Source organism: Lampetra planeri, chromosome 39 (genome assembly GCF_965212315.1).
Source record: "Lampetra planeri chromosome 39, kcLamPlan1.2.h2, whole genome shotgun sequence".
Taxonomy (NCBI): Eukaryota; Metazoa; Chordata; class Hyperoartia; order Petromyzontiformes; family Petromyzontidae; genus Lampetra; species Lampetra planeri.
This window is the reverse complement of record NC_136145.1, coordinates 3,428,959-3,446,301: the sequence shown is the minus strand read 5'-3', so window position 1 is coordinate 3,446,301 and position 17,343 is coordinate 3,428,959. Positions and strand designations below refer to the sequence as shown.

The following is a 17,343-nucleotide window of genomic DNA, read 5'->3' as shown; positions in this document are numbered from 1 at the left end:
GTAGACTTCTTCTTTGCTCTCGTGAGCTCGAGCTGAATGAGCTGCCAGCTGATAAAGGTGCTGCTGGTGATTCTGGTGCTGCTGTTTTGTGTTGCTCTGTCTATTGCTGCTGCTCCTGCTGCTGCTCCTGCTGCTGCTGCTGCTGCTGCTTTGACTGTGCTGGCAGCGGGTGTCCGTGTTTCTCCAGACCGGGTGTCCTTGTAGCTGGGAGGTTCGCCCAGCTGCTGGTTCTGCTGGTAGTGATGCTGATTTGTCTCGTGCTCTCCGCTCGTCTAGCTGCCACTGTTTAGTAAAATTTATTTTGGCTGCTCGTGGCAATTTAGCTGTTGGTGCTGCTGATAATGCTAATTACCCTGCGAGTCCAGACAGTGATGCTCACGCTGCTGCTGCTGCCGCCGGTCTGGCTGACGTCGCTGGCTGCGTGTCGCCGTGCGTGTCCGCAGACCGGGCGCTCGTGAGCCAGAGCTGGGCGAGCTCCCAGCTGCTGACGGGGCCGCGTCTGGACGTGCTCAAGAGCAGCGTGAAGCTGGCGGCCACGGGCGTGGTGGGCGTCGCCAGCAAGTGGTACAACAAGCTGGCGTCCAGCTACAGCGAGCACGGCGTGGTGAGGCCGGCTTTTGTGTTTTTTTTACCCCTCTTTTGTATCCTGAATCGTGCTCGCCGTCGACTTACGGCAAGGTGAAGAAGATTCTGTTTGATACTCCAGCAGTGCTTGCCACAAATGAACCACAGTGCCTTGCTGATCTCGTCAAGAAGCATAAACAACGCATGCTCGACGTGTAAATCATTTTGTCTCATGAAAACGTGGTGGTGGTGACAATGCTAGTACAATTAAAATTAAATAAATAAACACACGACAAATTGAGGCCAAACCGGCGGCTTTTTTTTCCGTGTCCTCTCGTCCAGGATCCGACGACGGGTCTGCCTCACTCGGAGGCGAGCCCAAGTGACTACGGGGCAGCAGAGAACGAGCGCAGGGTGGACGTTGGCTTCGGGATGGCGGCAGCCCCACGCCCGTGGGGGACCCCTGGCCTGGCGACGACACTCGCTGGGGGGGAGGAGCACGGCTCTCCCGACGAGATGCCCGGAGCCGTCGCTGCCTCCGGCTTCCACATCGGCAAGTGGTGACGCCGCCGTGACGGGGAAGTCTCCGTGTTAACGAGCCAGACTGCAAACGCAATGGGGCGCCATGGTGGCGAGATTCTCTGTGAAAGAAAAACGCATTTCGACGTACTAATTTTACCGACACAGAATTGCCACGGTGGCGAGATGTTAACTGCCTCGCCCGGTATGCAGGAGGTCGTGGGTTCGATCCCAACCCTGACGCCTGCTGCTGTATATTTGGACCTTTGCATGTTCTCCCCGTGGTCGCGTCGATTTTCTCCCGGGTCTTCTGGTTTTTGCCTCCACATTTAAAATGTGCATTTACAGTATTTGGCTGGGATATATTTCTGCATAATAAGCCACTTAGTTTGTGCAATCATTTGTGGCCAGGTCACTTCTGAAAAAAAGCTAAATAGCTCAGTGGGCCTTTACCTGTTTAAATAAAAAATAGTTTATTTTAATTTTTGAATCATTGATGTAAACCCATTGTAAGCCATCGCCCCATCCTCTCCACCGCCACCGTCTTTGTACAGACAGCTTACCGGTGGCCGGCACGGGCGGTGCGGCACAGAGGCGAGCCGAATCGCCTTCCGCACGCTACAACAACAACAGCAGCAGCAGCAGCATCTTCCAAAACTTCGCCATGGAGGTGAGCGGTTCCATCCTCTAGCCGCAATGAAACCAGACTTAAGTCACAGTGTGCGTGCGTGTGTATGTTGAACATCTTTCTCGCCGTACGTAGCCAACCACGCTAATCGGAGGTGCGGGGTAAGGACAACAAACTAAACACAAAAAGTAGTTCTAAAAGATTTTTTATTTAAATCTAGATTTAAAAGTGCATAACTCCAGTATCCATGAGTCCTCGCCCCTTCTGGCTATGTGACAATTGTTTTTTTAATGTAGGGTCGTGACTCAAATACAATTTAAGGCTTTTTTTGGCCTTGTTTGTACCGCCATCTGCGTTGTCTTGCTTGCTTGCTTGCTCTCTTTCGCTTGTTACTCTGAAGCCAGGGAGGGAGGGGGGGGAACCATTTCGTGAATGAAGGGGAATAACAGGATGTTCACCACCTTTGGCGGGCCACACATGAACGCAGACACCTCGGCCACGTCTGCCACTGAAAGAGGCCCTCATTAGAAACGCATTGTTCGACGGATAAATATAATCTGCGGGTCGTTTCGAACTCGTCAGCCTCGTGACGACTGCGGGCATTGGGTATCCCATCCTTGGTATGAAAGCCCACGGGGATACAATTTGCATACATTGTAAGTAATACATTTTCAGCCGCAAGATTTAGCTTATTTGTCATTAGTTTTAACACCGATGCATCGATTAACTGTCACGTGCCTTCCAATTTCTCTAAAACTTTAATTGTTTTAACCGGAGGCGTACAGCTTTCCGTGATGTAAACCGCACAAATCTTGACTAGCCCAAGGTGTGTGACGTCTGCTGTTTTCACGGCCCCATCATCGCGCTGCGTGGTTCTGTCGTTCTCCCCGCTCCTCACGCCCCCCCCCCCCCCCCCCAGGTCCTCATCTCGAGCTGTTCGCGCTGCCGGGCATGTGAGTCGCTCGTCTACGACGAGGAGGTGATGGCCGGTTGGATGGCCGACGACTCGAACCTCAATACCACGTGTCCGTTCTGCGGCTCCACGTTCGTGCCCTTCCTCAACATCGAGATCCGGGACATGCGCGGGCCCGGCAGGTAATGCCGCCACACACACACTCTGCCGGCGAGGGAGACGGATACAAAAACCAACAAATAATAATTCTGAGTCAACTGTGGGCCCCGCCGGTGTTGGGATGAGCTTTCAGAGGGAGAGAATCATCAATTGCACAGCAACTTAGCAGGAACTTTAACCCTGGCTCTTATGGAATAGTGACGCAGATTAAACTGGGATGAGGACCTTAGACCGCTACAGAATTAGCTTACGACTGCAGTTAGTACGGGATCTGGATTACAATCGGCAGGGATGTAGCGATTGCCGCTTTCACGATCGCGCCAGGGACGCATCGTTAACGCCACGTTGCCCCCTCCCCCCGTGGTCACCGCAGGAATTTTCTGAAGCCGTCGTCGTCGATGGAGAGCGTGCAGGGCGTCGGCGCGGCAGGCTTCCACGCGGCGGCGCCACTCTCGCACGGGAGGCCTACCCCCCGTGCCGCCGTGGCCACGGCGATCGATCCGCTCATCACGCTCACCGTGACGCCCTCGCAGGACAGCAGGTGAACCCACACTGTCGTCGTACCGCCAGAGAGGTTCCATGCCGTGCGTTTACCATGGGGAAACTACATAGGCCAGCAGGTGACCTATTGACCTTGTCATTCGGGAATATTTGGGTTACCATTTCACGATGTGAGTCGAACGTCGGAAAGCCAGTGACCTATTGACCTTGTAATTAGGAGTTGATATTTGGCGCGCATTTAAGGTGGTGACACAAAGGCTGGTGGTTATTTATGTTGTCGGGTCGCTTATAGGAGATGGAGCGATTGGGGATGGATCGCAAATAGGAAAGGTGGTGGATTGTGAATGCGCAGTGTTTTAATGACCAAGGATTTATTTCAGCATGGGATTGACAAACGACTGACATTGTTGATGGATGATGATTGGTCCACGAAGACCTTATACGTAGATCAAATAGACTTATAAAGAACACATTCTTGTAAAGCATTAATACACTTGAATAGGTGCCTTTACTTTTATAAAACTGATACAACTTTTATATTGTGCATGTAGACCTACTTGGGACTATTAGCTACCATTGCACCCATATATTTATATAAGCCCAATAGACTTACAATAGACCCATATATTTATATAGACACACAGACTAATATGAATTGTGGTGGTGATAATGATCGCCATTCACCGAACCCCAATCGAAGGGCATTCAACTCATTCCATCAGCGTTTGACGCGCGTGTACACCAGCCCTGCCCCCGAGCACGGCAAGGCGCCGGCAAGGAGGGTGGAGTCGGTGCCGCTGAGCGTCCCCATCCCGCGCAGCGCCAGCGCCCGCAGTCCGCTCGCCGACATCGCGGGGCCCGGCTTGCGGGCGCCGCTCGGAACCTCCACCATGACGGGCAGCCTGCCCAACAACCTCAACGGCTCGCTGGTACCGCACCCCCCCGCCCCCCGCTCCCCCCTCTCCCCCGCTCCGTGTCCGCCGGCCCCCCACCCCGTCAACGCGGTGCCATGTTCTGCATGCGTGGGGAGTGGTGGCGCAGTGGTTGGCGCGCCATACGAATTCCCGCTCACGGCCGATGGCTGTGACGAGTAGCCGAAGCCGGTCTTGCGCCTCCCTGAAGTCGACAGAGGCGGTCGGTCGGTTCTGGTGTGGCCACCCACCCCCCCCCCATGTGCCGTGCCAGCCTTCATAGGTGCTTCTCGCTAACTGTACCTGCCTCAACAATCTGCTAAGGCTATGGGGGGGGGGGTGGGGGGGGATCTTCATCTCGATCTCAATTTACCTCTGCGGCGCTGTTTTACTCGTACACCATACAAGCTCTTGAAGAAAGTTCTGTTTGAGAGCACCGAATTCAGGCCAGCAGGCACGCACGAGCGGATGATTGTGCGGCCAGCTCTCGCGCACGCACTCACGCACTCACTGCCCCCCCTCCATGTCGTCGCGTGTGACCTCCCAGGAGTGCCTGAGCCTAGAGGGTCGCGCCAGCAGCCCCGAGCCCGTGTCGGTGCCCTACCTGAGCCCGCTGGTGCTGCGCAAGGAGCTGGAGTCGCTGCTGGAGAACGAGGGCGAGCAGGTGGTGAGCTCGCCACCCTTCGTCGACCAGCACCCCATCCTCTTCTGGAACCTCGTGTGGTATTTCCGCCGCCTGGGCCTGCCCAGCAGCCTGCCCGGCCTTGTGCTCGCGTCGGAGCACTGCAACCGGGGCACGCAGGTACACGCGCGCGAGGTGACTGGCCGTACGTACGTGTGTGTGTGTATGTGCCGAGTGGCTGGGTCATGTAGCCCACATGCCCAGCCACCGCATGCCTAAACAGCTTTTGTTCGGCCGGATCGAGGGGGCAAAACGGGCGCGGCACGGGCTAGAGAAGATGGAGTGATGTGGTACAGGAGGACGTGGAGCTGAGTGGACTTGCCGATGACTGGTACCAGCGGTGTCAAGATCGGCCTCTGTGGAGGAGGCTCGTGAAGGACGCTACTGAGCAGTTGGAGGCAGTCGCCCTCCAACAACAACGGAGGGCGGAGGAGCGACGCTCACAACAACGAGCGGAGTGCCGGGTGGCTAACGCACAGCAAGTTGATACAGTAGGGGGCACAGGTGGTGCATCAGCCAGTCATCTCGGTCATCTCAGTCAGTCGACCCGTGGCATCTGGGTCTGCCCCGTGATCTCCTGCCAGCGGGCGTTCGACACTTCACGTGGCCTCAAGGTGCACATGGCCTGGCACAAGCGTCGTGGTGACTTCACCGCCACTTAGTGACGAATGGCGGTTGTTGTGCCGAGTGTTGGGAGCGGTGGCGTAACGGTTTAGCGCGTTGCGCTACGAACTTGGTGACCGAGTTCGATTCTCGCTCGTGGTCAACGCCAGTGACGATTATCTGAACCGGTCATGGGCCTCCCCTAGGTCGACTCGGCCTCAAATGAGTAGCTGGTGCGGTGTGTAAACATCACCACTGGGGAGACAAAGGCGGCCGGGCGTGGTGCTGGCTACCCACCCCCTCTTGTGCCGTGCCAGCCTTCATCGGTGCTACTCGCTAACAGCACTTGCCCCAACAGTCTGTTGAGGCTATGCGGGGGATCTTTATTTTTGGGCACCCTGTTTGCGTGCTTGTGTCTGTGTAGGTGCCCCGCAAGCTGCTTTCTCAGGACAGCAAGCTGGTGCTGGTGCAGATGCTGTGGGACAACCTGAAGCTGCACCAGGATCCCGGGCAGCCCATGTACATCCACTGGAACGCGCAGAGTGAGTTCCGCAGGCACGAGACGACCCCCGTCACCATCGTTACCTCCATTATATCGTAGATAATCGTCTATGGAGGGCGGGTTGTCAAATCGTCAGATGTTTCAATGAAGTCGGGGGATGCGTTTTCAAAAAAATGGAGATGTTGGTTGACGAGCGTTTTTTTTATGCCACGGCACAGTTCAGGTCTAGACGCTCATCATCACACCCGTTGTTAACACCGTTGTTAACAACGCCATTAACACCATTATTAACACTACCGTTCAACAGACAAATACCGAATAAAGTAACGTTCTCAGACGACGAACCTTGTTCATCTTCTGTCGTCAATAAACGGCTCCACTGCTCACTACGCATTTAGTGTAAACGTCCCAAGTCTCTCGTCACAAAATCCGCGTACGGACATTCGTTTCTCAGCAATAGGATGACTGACCCAAGGCTAACGCTGTCCCTAATTGTATCCCTAAACATCGCCCTTCGTATTTTATTTTGGCTTCCATTTCTCCAGCGCTTCCGAAACACTGCTACCTGTGGCACCCACCACATTGTCGTCTTCCGTTTTTTCTTCACCACCCACGCTTTGCGGCGTCGTGGTTTGCTTTCGAACAGGGAAGAGATGGCCAAATGTGAAACGACAGCCCGGGAGACCCTTGCATCACTGGGTCCGTTTCTTTCGACGGCTAATGCGCACCGCACAATTGTTCATCGCACATGCTTAAGCGTCGACGGGTGCCTGGGTCCCCCCCCCCCCCCGTTACCACCCTACCCCCCTGGTGAGGTTGACCGAGTCCCCTCGGCTCTGCCGTATACATGTACGTATGTTGAACTTCTTTCGCACCGTACGTAGCCAGCCGTGTTAATCAGAGGTGCGTACACGTGGGTGGTGCCTCTGTGTCGTTGCAGGTCTAAACTGTACGCTAATGTCTGAACGTGAGTTCCTTTTGATGTCTAAAGGCTCCCTCCCCCCCCCCCCCCGCGTCTGTGCCGTGTCGTCACGCGTCTCTTCGTGCGACTCCGTGTCAACGTTGTCTGTGTCGCTGGCTCCCATTTACTCCTCGTCACCGTTTCTAGACTCGGCATTGAGGGTAGAGTGGATTATGCCCCCCCCCCCACGACCCTCTCCCTCCGGCGATGCAATTCGATTCATCGATACTTTTTAAAATCACATTGCCATGAATGGTGGCTGCGGGGTTGACTTGAACCCATTATATACGTTGCAACATCTCGGTTTCAAAAACACGCCGATTATTATAAGTTTATAATTCCATTTTGCGTACTATGAGCTTGTAACTATTGTGATTACGTGATGAATCGAGGCATCATCGGTCCACTCCTGCCGCAACTGCATTTGATGGGTGGTCAGAAAGTTGCGACAAGTGGATGTCAAAACACGAGCACAAGTGTGAATACATTCGATTTAAATATAGCCGCCAATATCAATATGCAACACCCTCGAAATATGTATCAATTCCTACATTGACAGGCGAGCCCTCTATATAATCAAGTCAACACCTTAATTTGTTTCGGGAAGCCTTCATCCAGCAGTGGATAGATCATTCCTGACGATGACGATGATGATGAAGAGCCCATTGAGATGAGGAGTCTCTTTTTTAATAATGACACGAATATGAAAGTGGGGTTTACAAATAAGGCTCGTATCAAGTAGAAGCAACTAGATGTGTTCTTGGCCTTGTTACTCATTAAGCTTTCTGGCTGCCCATCGCAGGTAGGGTGTACACAGTCGCAGGTAGATACTGTATCCATCCATGCTTCCTCTTGAGTAGACATCTTCACGTTTCATTGTTTTAAGCATCGTGTTCCTCTTTCTCTTTTGTTTTATTCTGCAATTAAAGGCTGAATGCAGTTCTCCCCTCCGTGCGTCACGAACGCCAGAGTTTGGGAGACTGCCTTAAGCCTTAGGCTGTGCACCCCGTGTGTGTGTGCCGTGTGCGTGTGCCGTGTGTGTGCGCCGTGTGTGTGCGCCGTGCGTGTGTTAAATGACTGCTGGTTTAGCAGTTGAACACAGGCCAGTTAAGTGTGTGTAATAAATAAAACGGGAATTATTTTACTTTCTTGTCGAGTGATGCTAGAAATATCATCGTTATTCGACTGGCACACGTAAACAGGGCACACGTAAACAGATAACAGATTCAATCATTAAAAATGGGTAAAATCTTCGCCATTGTCGAAATACTATTTAAGTGCATCAAACCAATAGGCCATCCAGACCAATGTATTCCAACAGAATGAATTTCAGCAGGCGAACTTGTTTTGGTTTTAACTCCTCTGAGCCACATTGGAAAGTTCACTGCCTGTTAAACAAATGCTGCTTGGTTACTTGATGTCACTGGGGTCTGTTTCGCTCCTGAAGGTGGTTCCACGCTGGCTCCTCCGTGCGATTTAAGCGACATGCACCTCTGACGGTCAGCGTCCGTGTCTGCGTTTCCTCCCAGGTGAACAGTCGTCGCTGGTGCACGCGCTGGTGACGGACGAGCAGCAGCTGCCGCGCGGCACCCTGCAGAGCATCGTGACGAGCATCCAGCACAACGACCTGTACCGCCCGCTCTCGCACGTGCTCGAGATGCAAGCCAAGCACCCCGCTCACCGCCGCCATCGCCACCGGTAGGCGATCGCCGGCTCGCTCGCTCGCTCGTTCGCTCGTCCTCCCGCTAACGCAACTGCCCACTCATCCAGCTGCCAGGCTGCTCAATCGCTCGCTCGCTCGCTCACCGACTCGCCCAACTAAATATTTGCTCGGGTGTCCATTTATTGAACCGCTAAAGCGCAAGCCCAACTATTCACCCGCCCATTGATTTCTGTGTCTCTGTTGGAAAGTGCACCCTCGAATTTGCAGATGAACATCACTTGAAGGAATCTCAGAAGAAGTTCTTTTTTACGAGGAGTCATGTTTGCATAGTGGTCTATGCAAACATGACTCCTCGTAAAAAAGGTGTCAGTTTTGTTGCCAGATAAAGGGTAAAAAACCAATTATCATATTTTTTACTGGCAAATGAGGTACCAATGGTGTAAGTTCTATTAAGTCTGGTTTCTCAAGACTTTCTTTAATACGCATGGCAGTGTACTGCTGTGCTGTGAGAGTTCCAGATGGGTGCGTAGTCTCATGACAGGATGCCGACGACGCGATGAAAATAACGCCGAGGAAAAATACGAAGCATTTCAATGAACATTTTGATCATTGGAAGACATGTGGTGGAAGTGCGACAAATGTTCCTCCCCCTGTCTTGTTGCAGGAGCCTCTACCGGGAAATCCTGTTCCTGTCCATGGTGTCACTGGGCAGAGATAACGTAGACATTGGTGAGTCGTTTTGTACGGTCGGTCAGCGAACGGTGGCATAAGCAGCCAGCTGTTATAATACCAGAACACCTGCTGTTTTTAGCTGATGTTAGAGCACTTCACTTACAATTAGATGGTTATAAACATTTTTTTTATTTTACCAGGTAAGGCCCACTGAGCATTATAGATTTTTTTCAGAAGCAATCTGGCCACAAATGATAGCTCAACAAAGTGGCTTATCGTCACGTGCAAATTTATAGCAACCAAATTCTTTAAACGCGTGTTGATTCTAAATATTGAGGGATACATCGGAAGACCCGGGGAAAAATTGACACGACCACGGGGAGAACATGCAAATGACAAAATATACAGCAGGCATCAGGGTCGGGATCGAACCCACAACCTCCTGCATAGCGCGCGAGGCAGTTAACATCTCGCCATCGTGGCAATTCTGTGTTGGTAAAATTAGTACGTTGAAATGCGGTTTTCTTTCACAGAGAATGTCCCCCCGCCATGCTTACAATTCACTCGATTCGTAGGTAATCGACCCTCGCATGTACATTTCGTCGATGCACGAGTGTAAGAATCCACTTGAATCGATAAATCGACGCTTTGTCGCGCACCGAATTGTCACATGGTGACATTCCACTCGGAGGGCCTGAATGCTCGTGTCCAACATCCGAGCTCATTGCGTTACCCCGACTTGTCGGATGACGCAAAAAAAATTGTGGAAAAAAAGTCTTACCGCTGTTTACACGGAATCCGTCAGCAACCATATTTCAAGGGACCCGAGTAATCATCCACAACAAAATTGGTACATTACCATTTGTTTTGTCGATTCCACGACACGATTGACTAATCGTCCCAGCTGTATCCTCGCATTGCTCACATTTCTCCAACACCCCCCCCCCCACACAATCCGTCACGCACTGTTCCGCCCCGCCAGACGCATTTGACCGCGAGTACAAGCGCGCCTACGACCGCCTGGAGCCGCACCAGGTGAAGCTGACGCACAACTGCGACCGGCCGCCCAGCGCCCGCGTCTCCATGTGCCGCAGGACCATCGGGGAGCCGCACCTGTGAGGAGCTCGGCAGAGACGGCGTCGACAGCACAGCACCGACGGCACGCACCGTGGGGAAAAAGGGAGCGTTTTTTTTTGGCTGTGGAAGAGGAGTTGCATTTTTAAACGCCGCATTTTCACTCTCATTCGGCGAGCGTCACGAAACGCCGAGCCAAGGCGGGGGGGGGGGCCCCCCCCGCTCGCCGGTTTGGCCACGATCCGGGCGACGGAGAAACTTCGACGGTGCCAACCGCCACGGAGAATCGATCACCGACGACCTCGATTTGGGGGTTTTCTTGCCGTCACCTGTTTGAGCAATAGAAGAGAAGAGAAGACTGCGGGCGCAGGACAGTGGAGCGGCTGACGCGCCTGTTCGGCGATTTTGTTTTCGAGGTTTAGTTATTTTTTTTCCGGTCGAGTTTTCAGGCACTGATCAATGGCCGCCCGTGTGAAGAGTTGCGCTCTCGGCACCTGCGCGTGGAATGAAACGACGACTCCGACGGAAGCCCTCTTGACGACACCTCGCAGCGGGAATTAGTGGTGAATAAAACACACAGAGCGCTGAGAAAACGACCTTCCCTCGAAGAAGTTCGTCTGGATCACTGATCTGTAAAAGACTCGCTCGGCGCGTCGGGGCGGGAGGGGGGGTGAGGAAATATTTACGGCGTCTCGGTTATCGCCATGTCCAGCACCATGGCAGGATAATGAATGCGGGTGTGCGACTTTAATTTTTGTTTGTAAATCTCCCTTCACTGCATATCTGTCGGCGGTCGCACACGGCCGCCATGCACTTGTGACGGCAAGTGGAGGCCCTGTGGAGTTGTAGGGGGGTCACCAAGAGACCCCACCGATACCTCGGGACTCCCATGAAGGTCACGCGGCCCTCTATTCAAACGAAGGAAATTCGCGGACCGTCAGAACCCCCCCCCCTCATCCCACCCTCCTCCACCTGCCTGTTGAACACGGCTGTACCTTGTTACACACTGTGATGGACATGCCAAGGACTTTCAGTCGTCGGCGTGTCAGACGTTTGGGGGCGGCGAGGGCGCTTGGGGTGCTTGTACTAATTAGTTGTATCGTGAACGGTACTCTTAGAGAATGTATCTACGGCATTATGCACACATTACACTGGAGGTGTGGTGAGCGTCGTTCCGGCGAGCGCGTCCGCATTGCCATCGGTCCCCATTTCTTTGCGGTACGTTCCACGGGGGCGGCGATTTGTGCGAAACCGTGGTCCCTAACCCCGAACCCCCCCCCCCCCGGCACTCGCTACAGAGCCCGGTCGCTCCGCACGACAAGCTCGTCACTTGCCCAACCGTCCGTGAACAACACCTCCTGCTTCAGAAAATTTGGGTTGGGGGCGGAGTTGGGTTGAAGGACCGCACGGTGATGTGAAGGAACGCTCGATCGGACGCACGCGAGTTGTCGTACGCGAGACGACACCTCGCGTGTGCTTTCCCACCCCGCTCACCTTGCGATGACCGTCCCTGCCTTCGACCCATCCTGGGCTCTAAGCCAGGACTTCTGTCATGAGGGGGGGGGGGGAGGCCTCTCCTTCCCTGGTTATTATTGGTCACGTGCTGATGGATGGCACACATGGGGTGTAGGATCCAGCCCTGGCCAGAACTGTTTCCGCCGCTTGCCACTGCTGTTGATCTCACGAAGAGCTTGAACGTCTTGGCCATTGTGAACTTGATATCGGAGGTAACCCTGTGTCATGCTGCTCGAGAAGGGGGTCTGGTAATTCTCAACCCACTCGCGATTCATGGTCACAATCGGATCGAAAGAAAACGAATCTTTTTTTAAACAAACATTGTGGTGAATGTAGCAGCCTGCGTTGGGGGGGGGGGGAACACGTGAAGCCATTGCAACGTACGCACATCGGAGAACACCGAGTCTAGGCGATTCATCGCGCGTCTTGAAAACCGATATCAACCCCCGCGAATGGTTCCACCCCGACTGCTCGCAGTCCAGCCGGTGTCGTGAACGAAAAGCGTTTATAAGCATTTTCAGAAATAAAACTACGTGTAATGAGCTCGTTCGCTTAGGCTTCATCGATTTGGACTGTAGCTGAGCCGCGGTCATCGGCTGCCTGTTTCTCGCCAAATACGAATAACGGTGCATTTTTTGTTTAGCAATTGAGCGAGTCGCGGGCGTTCATCCGCTCTGTGCGTGTTGTGATATGATGCTCGCATCGGGTCTTTTTTTTCTTTCTCTTGGGGTTGTCTTTTCATCGTCGCCCCAAACCTCGTAATATTATCGACGCGTCCGCTTTGCTTTTCGTCAACTGGAAGTTGAAGAAACTTGACGTGGGTCTGTTACCGATTCGAGAGAAGTGCGTCGGGTCGATGTTGTTGTTGCCGTCAAGGTAAATATAGCTGGATCGGAAGACGAGTTCGTCATACTCTTGAGAAGAACACATTGGCTCCCCACCCCCCACACACAGCTGTAGTTGAACATTCCATGATTTGCTGTTAAATGAGCCCCGTGCTGTTCACTTTATAATTTTCGCTGTTTTATAAACAAGCCGCATTACACTGTCGTGATAACAAAAAATAAACCCATGTTTTTAATATAGATTACAGTTCCTTCCCCACTGTTTCGCTTTAAACGTACGAATGTATATTTCAGAGCCTTTTTTGGGGTTTTTTTTGTCTCTGGTCACTTAAATTTCAAGCTGTTTTGGATGATATTAGATGTTTACAAGATTTGAAATGTACCCTAACTCGCTGCAATAATGGTTTGTGGGCTCTTCTTGCCGACGACGCATCACAGAGCACTTGTAACGTTTGTATCGATGAGAATAATTTCCTCTTCGAGAGCATTAACAAACCAAGCAATGTTGACCGCTTCGTTCCGACGTGTTCCATATCGATGCGTTTTGTTATCGAATCCGCTTAGAAACAAAACTATTGATCTGTTGTGTACAGAATCCTTGAGTGAGGTACGATTGTATTATGATGCTGTATAAGTCCAAAGTGTATTTTATTGTATACTGAAGGTGAATTGCCCATTTGTAGTCCAAAACTTAACCACTGTATTTAGTTTTTTTTTATTAGAGTTTGCATCGTAGCTGAAGGGTTGACGCACCCCATTGCAGCACTACCAGCTCCTCACTGCTGTGTTGTTGGAGGGATGTGAAATTCTAAAGGGGGGGGGGTGGTTGTCCCACGTTATAGTTTAACCTCCCAGAGAATGCCTTAAGCACCTCAAATAATCTGGTATCTGTCGAAACTGCTCTCTGAGAGAACCTCGCCATCCACAAAGTGGCACCCACAGATTTGAAATGCACGTAACCTTGGACACGCGAGCCGTAGAGACAGCGGCTGCCGGTAAGACACCTCGGCTGCATATCCCGCGTTTTCCTGATACCAGTCGTAGGGAGTGGCAGTGTAGCAGTTGGCGCGCTGCGAACCATGCTACCTGGGTTCAATTCCCAGCCACGGTTGACCTTAGTGGCGGACGATACCTGAATCTGTCCTGGGCCTCCCCAAAGTTTACTAGGCCTTAAATTAGTACCTGGCTCTGTATTTCTATCAGCGCTGGTGTTTTGGAGGTGGTGTGTGGTGCTGGTCTTCGTAGGTGCTCGCTAACATCACGTGACCCAACAGTCTTTGTGGGCCACTTGGGAGATATTTGTCTGTGATACGAGTTTGAAGTTGCATGAATGAGAGGAAAAAACACGTTACACTTATGGACAGGAACTCGGTCATAGGCACGAGTGTTGCTACTCCATTGATGTTGTTAAAACACGTGGGAAGTGATATCACCAGTTGGTCAATGTGCCCCAACGATTGAAGCGATATTATTTTGGGAAATTTTTTGGAAATGTCTTCATTTGCGCACCATGATGGCAGTCATCTCATGCCTCCCATACAATCTTAATCGGCGCACTAATATCGGTCCACAGGGCGTTGGTGATGTACTTGACTACAACTTTCAAGTATTTTTTCCACTCGTTGACGAAGCTTTAAACTCTATCGAACAGCCTGGAACGGAGCCTAGGGACACATCATAAAAAAGCTTCGTGTTTTTTTTTTATGGCATCTTGAAGACACCACAATGCCACGAATATCGGCTGCCCGTTGCCGTTTTTTTGCCCATTTGAACTGGGACATCTACGGCCAGCGAGAAGCCGCTTTTGTAAACCGACGAGGCATCTGTCCCCGCAGCAGACATCGCGTCCCTGTCATGTGACACAGTTTCTCTGTTGTCAATTCGTGGCGAGGGGGGAGGCGTATATGCAGTTCGCTCCCCTCGACTGAGAATCGAACTGATGTTTTAAATTTATTATGCAGATACTCGATCTTGTCGAGCTTACCCCTCCGATGATGATGATGGTGGTTTGTGTCAGGTGATGGGAGCGTGAGTTTAATAATGCTCCTATGGACTCAAAATGTGTGCGACTGGTTTTTAATATTATTACTGGAGGGGATTATGGAAGCCAGGCGCACAGAATGACCATTTGCTGCTGCAGCTGTTGCTGCTGCCCACTCGCGTTGGCGTGGGTGCAAGTTGGAATGTTCACTTTTGCCCGGGGCGGTTTTTGTGTTGCACGCGTAGTAACGTTTGTAAACTTTTCGGCATATCAAGTGCGTGGGCGCACCGATGATGCATATGCAAATAAAATTAAACGTGAATTGAATGTGGCTTCCCCTTGTAGTGGTGGTTATGTCGTTGATGTTTTTTACACATTTAAACTGCATTCATTAAACATTATTTCCACATTCTTTGGTTCTTTCGGTAAAGTCACGTTAATATAAAAATTATAATACAAATAAAGAAACACACTGATGTAGACTGACTGTAGCCTGGTTCTTAATCGGAGTGAGTGTGCTGGCAGTCTATAATGTAGACTGTAGCCTGGTTATTAAGTTTGGTGAGTGTACTTCCAGTCTATAATGTAGACTAGCAATGGTTATTATTTCCATTCAGAACTCTCATAGGGAGCAGCCCCCACCGCCTTGTATCAGTGAACAAACCTTCTGTAAAACTCTCATCACCACACATCAGCTCATCCAAAATGCTGCCGCTTGAATTGCCCCGCACCCATAAATGTGACCTCGCCCCGATCCTCCAATCGTTCCACTGGCTCCCAATCTCATCCCAGATCAATTTTAAAACGGCACTCGGCAAATGATGCAAATTATCCATCGGGGAGCAATAAACACGTTTTTCACACACTTTGGTTGTTTCGGTAAAGTCACGAAGGTAAAAAAATAAATGAAAACAACTAAATTAATCTTCTTGGTTCTTTCGGTAAAGTCACGTAGAAGGGAAATAATAAAATAAAAATAAAAACATTTTATCATATTCTTTTATTATGTTTTATTTTTATTATTTTATTATTTCCCTTCTACGTGACTTTACCGAAAGAACCAAGAAGATGAATCCCTGCAGTCACGAAAGCTTTAAATCGAAACTAAATTAGATCACGACGTTTCGGGCGCAACACAAGCGTCCGTCATCAGGTGGGAAAGCACAACCTCATTTACACATCGTTCGCAATCGCCTCTACTTTTGTGTCGGCGGAGGCAACCTCTTTCCCCGCATTAACCCCGGTAATCGAGAGTTGACTCCGAGTTCAAAACAATAAATCACTTCCCCTAAAAATACCACGTTCCTGACCATTGCACCTATGTGAGTAGCGTGGTGAGCCCAGCCACCTTTCCCGGTACCTTTAACTAAACTTTTTATTTGACCACGTACATAGACAGCTATGTTACCAAAGCGACCTGGTTACAAATAGCTCAACGAAGTGGCTTATGTGGAAACTTACAGTAGCCTAATACTCCAAACGCATGTTTCTAAACGTGGAGGGGAAAAACCGGAGAACCCGGAGAAAAATCCACGCGACCACAACGGGAGGCACCGCAAACTCCAAATATTGCTATTCTTAGGTTTTTTCAGTAAAGTCACGTAGGTAAAAAAATAAAATTAATAAAAGTAAAATAAAAATAAAATAAAAATCACGACGTTTCGGAGGCAACACATGAATTATATTTTTTTACCTAAGTGGCTTTACCGAAAAAACCTAAGAATATGAACCCTTGCAGTCACGAAAGCTTCAAATCTAGAATCCCAAATATTGCGTCAGGGTCAGGGATCGAACCACCGACCTCCTGTACGCCAGGCGAAGTAGTTAACATCTCACCAGCGTGGCGCTCGGGCCCAGCATATGCATTACCCCTTTCCAACCTCTCATCTCATTCCACTCCAGTCCGTGCAAGCAGCCTCCGCTCCAGCAACGGCGCAGGTCGACATCTCGCTTCGTGGTCGCGTGGATTCTTCTCTGGGTCCACCGGTTTTTTTTCCCCCCTCCACATTTAAAATCAACATCACCCGTTTCGAGTGTTTGCCTGCTATTTATTTCCACACGATAAAGCTTACTTCGTTCAGCCATCATGTATGGCCAGGTCGCTTCTGAAAAAGGTCTATATATTTTTCGATTTAAAGCTTTCGTGACTGCAGGGATTCATCTTTTTGGTTCTTTCTGTAAAGTCACGTAGAAGGGAAGTAATAAAATCATACAAATAAAATATAATCAAATAATTCTCACGACGTTTCGGCCACAACGCAAGCAGGCGTTGTGGCTGAGGACGGCTGCTTGCGTTGTGGCCGAAACGTCGTGAGAATTATTTTATTATGTTTTACCTGAGGACGGCTGCTTGCGTTGTGGCCGAAACGTCGTGATAATTATTTTATTATGTTTTATCTTTATTATTTTATTACTTCCCTTCTACGTGACTTTACCGAAAGAACCAAGAAGATGAAGGTCTATATAGTTCAGTGGGCGGTAACATTGTAAAATAAAACGTAGTTTAGTTTAAGTTTCTAGCGACCCCCCCCCCCTTCCCCAAGCTCACTGAGCAGTCCCCAAACTGAAACTAGGCATCTGTTAAAAAGAGCTTCATAGCTCATCGGATTTTTCCAGGAAAAAAGATAAGACTCTGACTGTGTCATCTCGT

At 50.7% G+C, this 17,343-nt stretch overlaps 1 protein-coding gene across 7 annotated transcripts in view; it reads left to right on the top strand.

The window, feature by feature from the left end:
- The window catches only part of LOC144731505 (C-myc promoter-binding protein-like), an 87,220-nt gene extending 72,200 nt beyond the window's left edge, over positions 1-15,020 (top strand). For 6 of the 7 annotated variants that reach the window (XM_078612610.1, XM_078612608.1, XM_078612607.1 and 3 more), the window contains exons 24-35: positions 444-604; positions 907-1,117; positions 1,638-1,753; positions 2,631-2,806; positions 3,157-3,324; positions 4,030-4,213; positions 4,743-4,997; positions 5,905-6,022; positions 6,923-6,949; positions 8,473-8,641; positions 9,271-9,335; positions 10,261-15,020. In XM_078612610.1, coding sequence (XP_078468736.1) covers positions 444-604; positions 907-1,117; positions 1,638-1,753; positions 2,631-2,806; positions 3,157-3,324; positions 4,030-4,213; positions 4,743-4,997; positions 5,905-6,022; positions 6,923-6,949; positions 8,473-8,641; positions 9,271-9,335; positions 10,261-10,397 — 1,787 coding nt within the window. In that variant the 3' untranslated portion in view covers positions 10,398-15,020. The remainder of the gene's footprint in view (positions 1-443; positions 605-906; positions 1,118-1,637; positions 1,754-2,630; positions 2,807-3,156; positions 3,325-4,029; positions 4,214-4,742; positions 4,998-5,904; positions 6,023-6,922; positions 6,950-8,472; positions 8,642-9,270; positions 9,336-10,260) is intronic. The other variant, XM_078612609.1, reaches the window with a different exon arrangement.
- Positions 15,021-17,343: the final 2,323 nt, after the last annotated feature.